The 9451-nt window shown below is 37.6% G+C and overlaps 1 protein-coding gene across 1 annotated transcript; it reads right to left on the bottom strand.

Moving 5' to 3' along the window:
• Positions 1-6602: 6602 nt before the first annotated feature.
• On the bottom strand, positions 6603-8913 carry LOC148010542 (uncharacterized). The gene is made up of 5 exons (XM_087672003.1): positions 8723-8913; positions 8503-8553; positions 8339-8398; positions 7194-7265; positions 6603-7068 (listed from the first exon to the last, which is right to left on the bottom strand). Exons 1-5 carry the CDS (start codon positions 8874-8876, stop codon positions 7031-7033), a joined length of 375 nt encoding a protein of 124 aa, XP_087528129.1. The 5' UTR covers positions 8877-8913; the 3' UTR covers positions 6603-7030.
• Between the last annotated feature and the right edge of the window lie 538 nt (positions 8914-9451).

Raw genomic sequence — 9451 nt, 5'->3', positions numbered from 1 at the left:
AAGCACGTCAAAATAAATATTGGCGCCACGCCTAAGATGCGCACCCATCAAAAATGATAATAATTTGAATACACGCTATCACCCAGTGCTTCCCAACGCCACCGCTGCCTGCTCTACACATCAACTAAAGCATTCACAATTGTTAGAAAATAATAAAATTAAACCAACAAAAGTGAATACCTAGTAGTCTTCAGCTACAAAATAAATAAATTGGTTAGAACTCAATCCTAACCTTAATTTATTACGAGTGCACACTCTAAACTCATAAACGTCTACTAATTTAAATATGTATTTTACGAAATCACCCACTTGCACATTAAATTAACAAGACGCCCGAAAAGGACAGGCGTCCCCATCGACTTTTCGTACAATGAATCCACCTTGTATATGAGCCCCGTCAATAAATAAAATTTTACGGAATCCACCGCAAGACCTCACAGAATCCACCATGGAATATGCCTCTTGGCATCATGATAGTCATGTGCATATAGAAAAGTAGGAATCATGGACCCCTAGTGGACTAGAGATATCATCTAGCGGTAGATATACAATCGTGAAGACTAAGAAGCAGTCCCACATCTTTCGATGCATCTACTAGTGTTGCAAGTAATGATGAAGGAAAGAAGAAAGTATTAAATGATAATGATGCCTCTATTGGTCACTCAATTCTTGATGGAGACTCTAGTGGGCCAAAGAGTTTAGATGATGAGCTTAGTATTCCTTCAATTAGGACACTAGATATACAAAGAGCACATGGTAATGTAAAGGCTCTATTGGAGTGATCTAGTGGTACACAGGTCTAGTAGTGTGAGATACCCCATAAAAATAAATTGTTTTGAGGGTTATGAAGCTCACCATTATACCCCCATTATGCTTACATAGTAAAGGTAGTTGAGTATATTGAGCCCACTTGTTATGAGGAAGTTGTTGATTATGATCATTAGAAGGCAATAATGGATGAGGAGATAGCTACATTAGATGTCAACAAGACTTGGGCTCTAGTACCAATGCCCAAGAGTAAATAAGCTATTGGCTATAAGTAGGTCTATTAAGTAAAGCATAATGTAGATGGTTCTATTAGTAGATATAAGGCGAGGTCAATTGGCTATATACAGACATATAGCATAGATTATGAAAAGACATTCAGTCCAAATGCTAGGATGGCAATTAACAAATGTGTGATTTCTTTAGCAGCAACCAAAGATTGAAGTTTGCAACATATACATGTGAAGAATGCCTTCTTGCATGGTGATTTACAAGTGGAGGTGTATATGTGGATTTAGAGCATCCCATGTATGTTTGCATGTTAAAGAAGAAGCTTTATGGACTGAAGTAAGCACCTATATCATGGTCTGACAAGATTAGAGAGTATCTTATCAACATTGGCTTTTATGTTTTTGATACGGATCACTCACTTTATGTGAGGATGATGTAGGCTTGGTCATCATAGTCATTTAGGTGGATGACTTGATTAAGATATGTGATAATGACATTGGATTGCTAATGTCAAAGGCCTTTTCAAACAAAAGTTTAGATGAAGGATTTTGGTGAGTTGAGGTATTTTTATGGTATTGAGGTGATCAAATGTACTAATCTCTCCCAAAGACAATATGGCTTGGATATCTTATCCAAGTATGGTATAATAGCATATAAGACTCTTTCAATTCCATTGGAGCAAAAGTACTGATGTTATGGATGAGATAGAAGGCCCTACTACATTTAGGAGAATAGTAGGGAGTTTGATCTATATCATTATCACAAGACCAAACTTGAGCTATGTCATTGCACTTATGAGTCAGTTTATGGATGTACCTAGAAAGCTCATTTGGATGCAATTAGATGCATAGTGAGTTATGTGAAGTCCACGTTACATTATGGACTTTTTTATGAGGCAAGTACTAGTTAGATGGGCCTACATGCCGACACTTAGCACATCGGTGGCCATCATGATCCTCACATGGATTATCACTTGTTATATTTGATTAGTTACACCTGCCTACAACTAACATAATTATAGCACCAATTGATAAGTACATGAAATTATGCATTGTTTAACTCAATATGCCACTTTCCTTTATATTGTATCTTATCTATACTTTATGTGCATGGTATTGCATGAGGGACAAGGAAGAAAAACTAGCAATAAAACATTTTGGACTCCATCTCTGTTCCTGTGTTCTTGAGTGATCTTCTTCTTGCATATATTGTGTGTATTTGGTGTAGTAGCTCAAGCAAGTCCCCCCACCATACAATTCGTGATAGCTATGTTTTCTATTTTGTCAAGATGTAGCATCTCCAGCCTTCTCTTGATTGATGGGAGTACTACATCATGCACCTTTTTGTTACCTTCTATTTTCTTTAAGGAACCCATCTTCTTAGCTTATTCCTTGTTAGCCTCATACTATGATTGATGTGCAATGAATAGTTTAATACTTCAAGCCATATGATACTTGCATTATATTTTATTACAAAAAATACAATCTCACCTTGTTGCAATGTTGCCACAGATGGATGCATCTTTCCTACCAATTAGTCTAGCCATCTTGGACAAACCCTCTTCCCCCATTGCAAGGTATTTTATTGCAAAAAAGGCCGCCTCACCTTATTGCAGTGTTACCTCAAATGGATGATTTCATATTTTACTAATTTTTTGTTATTATAGAAAGTTAAGAATTTTTTTCATGCATCAATTGATAATTATTTTAGAACGTTTGAAAAGGTTAAGAACAAGGATCATGGGAATGAAAGGTCATGAAACTGAAAGGTAAAAATAAAACATCAAGATAACTAGAGCTTATAAGTTGACAACAAAAGTTCAAGGGTCATGATAACAAAAGAGTCACAAGAAACCCTATGAAGAAGTGCTCTAGAAAGGATGCGATAATTGCAAGTATCAACTATGCATTAAAGACACAAAAGAACATATAGATGCAAGCAATAGAATCACATACTCCTCTATAACAAGTAAAATAAAAACATACTTGAAGGATCACATACTCCTCTATACACAAGTAAAACAAAAACATACTTGGAAGTTTGAGTCATGCATGAAACAAGTGTAATGGATCAACATTCCAAAGAAATCATACCACGAAACCCTAACTTCATCTCTTACACATATACACTAAAGAATCAAAACCAACAACATTTATTGCAAGCAAGTGAAATATATAACAGCATACCGATGCACTTCCAAGGATGAATATTTGATGTATTGATTGTTAGGCTCGCCACAAATCCCTTAATATATTGTTCTTGGAGTATGGAATACTCTTGGCCTTCTCTTTGATGCTATGATATTATGTCCAGTTAATTGTAGTCCTTCATGCTGTAATTATACATGTAAGCTAAGTAACTAGGGTTTTTGGGATTTGAGAAGGAAGAAAGGGGAAAGAAGAAAATGACCAAAACTTGAAGCTCTGATACCACTTGTAATGAATGAAGCTAAGAGGAGAGGAGAGGAGTTGAAGAGAGAGAAAGAGAGCAAGAAGAAGAGGAAAGAAGACTAGAAGAAGAGAGAGAAAGAGAGGAGAAGGGAGGAGGAAGCCATGGAAGCTGAAGATGAAGGTGAATAGTATATTCTTGATAATAACTGGTTGCCCTATTCTGGGACTCTTACACACCTTATATACCCTGATCAGTGTGACTAGGTGTCTAGCCCCTAGTTTGTATGTATCCCGCTTGTTACAAAGAGAGAGGGAGATCATCAAGCACACTTAATGGAAAAGAAAGTGAAAACTAATCAAGGATTTGTGCAATCTTCTCCCCTCATAATAAGTGATAAGAATAGAGATCTTGTTACTCCATTTTCTTTGTTAGCTTCAAAATATATTTTAACTCAAAGCCACATGTCAAAAACTTAATATGTCCATGACAAGATTGAGCTTTGCTTATCCACCAACAAGTAGCCAATGCTCTTTCTTCTTTTCTATAATTGTCTAATGTAAACATTATGTATGAATTAGTATTTTTTAATTGTCTAATGTAAACATTATGTATGAATTAGTATTTTTCTTAAACTTGACAAGAGTAACAAGAATGAACTTGTATACGAAAGAGTATAGATGGAAATGCATCAATGATGTAACTTAACCCACCATAATCTCATAACACCTGTTGATCATGCTTACTTGTCATCCACACATCCTTTTACCAACTGCAAGCCTCTATGAGACATTGATTGCAATGTTGGTGCTACTCATTTCATTGACTATTGTAGTGCGCAATGTGGCCACATCAAGCGCACAAATAAAGACTCTTATCTAGCTAGCCACAACACGATCAATAAGTCATTGGCAATCTATGATGTGGGGATCCCATTACTCACTTGTCATTGATGAAGCCCTCAATAATGTAGTTCCTCTACATAATAGATGTAACAAAATGAGTGAAAATTCAAATAGTTGCTTGAACTATAAATTTTCAATGCTGGGTGTGCTGGTATTCAAATGATTTCACCAATCTTTGTTTGACACATTCCTAGCATGTTGTAAGCTAAGTGCCATGTGTCACTAGCTTTACAGATTTAGGTCAATAGTTCAATTGTAACTTGCATAACATAAACCTATCATCCAACAAGTTAGATACAACGTTGGTGGCTTGATAAGGGAGCCAACAAGAGTAGTGAGGACTCCAATGATTTCACATAACTTATTTCCGTAATGCATATGGCATGACTAGAGTTTTTTTGCAAATTGTAAAAGCCAATGTTCTTCACCTTCCTTTGCTATCAAGGATATGTAGTTAATTATGATCACGACCCTTTAAATTTTCATTCAACCCAAAAGAGCTCTTAATCCAATTATAATCTCCAATGCACCCCGCAAAGTTTTATGAGGGTAATACCTCAACAAGAGTAAGGATATATGTGGCAAAGGACATCTAATCTATTAGTCTAAAAAAGGAAAGTAATGATGTTTGTGTGGTATGCAAAGGGAGAGGAGGTCAACAAAGTGGTAAAGAGTTTACTAAAATTGGAGACTGGGTGATTTGTTACATAAACTCGAAGCTAGGGCAAAGATCCATATGGCCATGTCAACTCTTTAGGCATCACATGCAATCAGTTTTGACACAAAACATACGTTACATACAAATGTGAGACTACTTTTTTGTCCTTCTAACCATTCACCTTTGCATAGCTATGCTATACAAGTGATGCAAGAAAATGGTTATTTCCATCAACATGGAACACCAATCTACGTGGAATTAATTAAGAACCCATTGATTTTCAAAGGTGGTTCATGAGCATTTTGTAACTAGATATGCGATCAAACTACCTATTTGTTTGGCATTTCACCTTAGTCACAACAATTTAATAAAACACTATCATATTTAACAATGTCCCATAACACCAATGAAGCTCTTGCCCATTCTATCACATTTAAAAAATAAGAATATGAACAAGACAACTAGCATACTAGTTTGCTCAGATGACTCGTACATAATGTCCAACTTAGGTTTTCAAATTCTATTTCTCCTATGCATTCAAACTTGCACTTCTTGGTGTTCAAAATCATTCATTTTGCTTCTCATTCAAAAATACACATTATGTGCTTCTCTCAATAGTATTCAAGAGCATGAATTATATGCTTCTCATTACTAGAGGCCTCAAGCTGGTATTGTTTTCTAATTCCAAGGCTAAGCACTATGCTTCAATTTTAATCTTTTGAAAAGCAATCTATACACTTTTTAAGAAAAAACCTTTGTTAGCATTGCTATTGTGGCATGGTGAATTGTCATTCTAAAATTACACCTAATTTTATTAAAAGCCAATTTAATTAATTAAGACCACCTTTTTGCCTAAACTCTCTTTACCACTAAAAATACCAATACCTTGAGAGAGAAAAAGTAGCCCTACCTTGAGGGGAATCAAAGTAGAGCTCCAGCTCTTCTTGGAAAAGGAGAACAAATTGCAATGCTCCAGTGCATGCCAATGTGTACTTATTTTCTTTCTAAGGACATGCTATTTTACTTGTTCTGGAACACTCTTGGTTGGAGCAAAGTAACTTATAATAGTTAACATCGCTTCAAGTTCAATGTAGTTAACCAACACACATTTTCCACGTGTGTGTGTGTGTGTGTGTGTGTGTTTTCTGGAGTACTCTTATACGCCCTTGCTTGATACAGATATATTCAAAGTTAGTATTATTGAACAAGGTTTATAGGGCTGGATTCATAAGTACTCGATGACATTTTAGGCATCAATAGGAAGAAGATCCAAAGTATATCACCACAAGGTTAAGTATTCCTATTGCTCAAAAAATCAATACATGCCCATGTATCACCTCATAACTAACCACGCCATGATTAATTCCAACATGAATGTTCGCACCCTTCGTAAATCACTAACCTTGCACAGTAATGAACTCTTGAAACATTAGGCCTGCAGATAGTTTCACCCACTTAGTCTCCATGCATTAAATTGCACCACACCTTTCCACAACACCAATTCCATGATTCCTCCTCCCTGGATTACTCATGCCTTAAGCAATCAATTGTCACATTAACAATGACTATGATTAAACAAGTCATAGCTGTGTAAAAGGATTGAGCACACAAACATACAATTAAATAAAAGACTCCCTTAACCAACTTCAATCAAGTTAAAATCTAATGGTGAGATACCCTTGAACAGATTTGTCTCAGAAACACAAAAATAGAATGTCAACAGACCCTGTGTTTGATTCCCTGCCTACAAAGATTCTCAGTTAACTGGAGCTTCTTGCTTTTTATCTTCATACATCTTGTTTTACAAAGCCAGCTTTGAGACAATACATTCATCTCAGTGATAATGACAACTATCGTGTGTGGTATTTACATCCACGAAACCTTGAATACAAATTCAGTGGAGTGATGTGCACTCAATTGCAAGAGCTAATTTACTGCCACATTCTTCCTTTTAGCTTCTCAAAAGGAAAAATATGAAGATGGAAAGTAGATAGCATACAGAAGCATATAATGAGATGCAGACAGTAAGCAAGCTATCCCAGAAATCATCAGAAGTTGTTTATCATTTTACATGTATGCGACCTCACCGGCCATACTTCTGGAACTCCCACTCGCTGTTGTCTGGAAGAGAAGGCAACAACTTCTTAGGCCAGATTATAAATCCCATTGTATTCAAAAGTAGCCACGGTCTATACCCAAGTTTAACTTCCAACTTAAACTTCCAACTTATAAAAGAGATTCCTCACCTAGAGGGCAAACTTGTCTTGTTTTAAGCCACCTGCTGATACAATGAAAGTGGAAAGCATGGTTGCAGACACCTGTCACATTACAGCAAGTGTTCAGATTACATGTGATTTCCATTGCCAATTTCATGAAAAGGAAATTATGGAATTGAGTGAAAGCTAGTTTACTCAATTTCTTAAACGCTTATATGTCACTACAGCTCTTAGTTATAAACCCTTTAACAACAGATTGAAACATTCCATGCATAAACATGACCCACAGAAAGCTCCATATTTGAGCAAAATGTATAAGCATGAGCAAATGATTGTTAGATCCAGCCGAGTTTAGATTTAAAAAGTTGGACTGAGATCACCAGGTGTGAAGCCTGTGCCAGTTCTCCACAAGCTGTTGATGATGTAAGAAAATGATCAAATGAAACCCCATTAGTAACTGCAAGTGCTGTATTTGACTATGCTTGCCTACTGCCCAAGTTTACTTTTTTCAGTCTGTGCTCCAGTTTGGTAAGAGGGAAATATGGTTTGCACAATAAGCCAATGTCTTCATTGGCATAGTGCCTGCATATAACATTGATGGAGTCTCCCCCTCTTGCCGTCCATGGAGTTTTTCAACATTACAGGAGAACTGGATTGCCCATCAAGCTTCCGCATGTAGAGGGTTTGATTCTAAGGGACTAGTTGGGTTATGTTGACCACAAGGTTGGCAGTAACCAGGTTGTTCACACTTGTTAAGCAGAATGCCAGAGTCCTAACTAAGAGTTTCTGAGTTCCTAGTAAAAAAGTGCATATACTCATGTCAATCCTCTGGTAAGAAATTCTCAGACTTATCAAGATAGATTTTCTGCTTCTGTTGTCTAAACAAAGCTTAGCCAGAATTGCACCTAGTAATTACTGCTACATGCTTATACTGTGGCCTTTAATCTACTGTTACTGTTGTATACTACTGACTAAGGGTTTCTGCTCCTGCTGTCTAAACAAAGATCTTAGCCAGAATTGCACCTAGTAAGTATTGCTACAGGCTTATACTATTGCATTTAGTCTACTGTGACTGCTCAATCTATACTAGTCACTGTTTTAGGACTTTTAGAAACATACTCAATGCATCAGGATTTAGAATTTTGGATAGAAGGAATGATGTCTAAGAAACATACCCCATGCGACAGTACATTCTTCGCTCGTGGCACTGGCTTGATTGGCTTGGCACTCAATGCCTGCAACGAATAAGCTTCTCCAAGTTACTACTAACGCTACGGTCGGGAGAGAGGAAATCACAATTTTTTCTGCTGAACGACGGAATGAGGCTGAGAAAACTTACACAGGTCCATGATGTGGTTTCTGCAGATGGCGCAGTTATCCACCACAATATCTGTGGGAGCCAAAGAAGACAAAGAAAGAAAACGTTAAAAGTTACGAGCAAGACAAAATCTTTCGACGGACGCCTTCGAATTGCATCGAATTGTTGCAGGAAAGAGGTCAAAAAAGGAATGTATCAAACCCTAGGGGAGGGAACAGCAGGAGACAACGGGAAGGCGTACCCCATGCCCAGAGAGCGACAGCGTTCCATTTCTTGATCTCGAAGCGCTTGGGACGTTTACAGCTGCTGCTGCTGCTGCTGGGGCCTGCACCGCCGGTACCGTTGAGGAAGCTGGTGTCTTCCTGGACGGGCAAGTCTGTGTCCGTGGCAGCCATAAATATAAATGAGAGAGAGAGAGAGAGAGAGAGAGAGCGTAAAGTGGCAGGAGATCCTTCACTACTTTATAAGTTTGGCAAGTCACTTGACTCTTTTCATCATAAGCACCTGGTAGTCACTCGATGACCAGGTGGGACTTGATTGTCTTTCACAAAATGGCAAGTCACTTGGCTCTCTTCATCATAAGCACATGGTAGTCACTCGATGACCGGGTGGGACTTGATTGTCTTTCACAAAATGGTACCATCTGTTTTTAGAACTACCCCACATATGCTCTCGGGTTTACTCTTTCCACCATATCCATCGTTGCTTTTATGTTCCTCTCAAGGTTATAAAGCTCAATTCGATCAGCCTCCTGGAAGAACAGCTCTCGCACTATCCCCTCTGCTTTGGCATTTACACATTTGTTCCCATGGTTGCACAAGGTCGTTGTCAACCCTGATGGTTTTATGAAAGGATCAGTCAATGAGGATTATCACAAGTTAGTTGAGGATAAGAGATGGATGATTGAGAAAGCAAATAAAGTTTGGTCTCCTTGGCATAGGAAAGCTACTTGGAGTGATTGGTCACTCTC

This window comes from Lygodium microphyllum, chromosome 29, assembly GCF_053477565.2.
Source record: "Lygodium microphyllum isolate KBCC chromosome 29, Lygodium_microphyllum_v1.1.10, whole genome shotgun sequence".
Classification (NCBI taxonomy): domain Eukaryota; kingdom Viridiplantae; phylum Streptophyta; class Polypodiopsida; order Schizaeales; family Lygodiaceae; genus Lygodium; species Lygodium microphyllum.
This window is presented reverse-complemented; position numbering and strand designations above follow the sequence as displayed.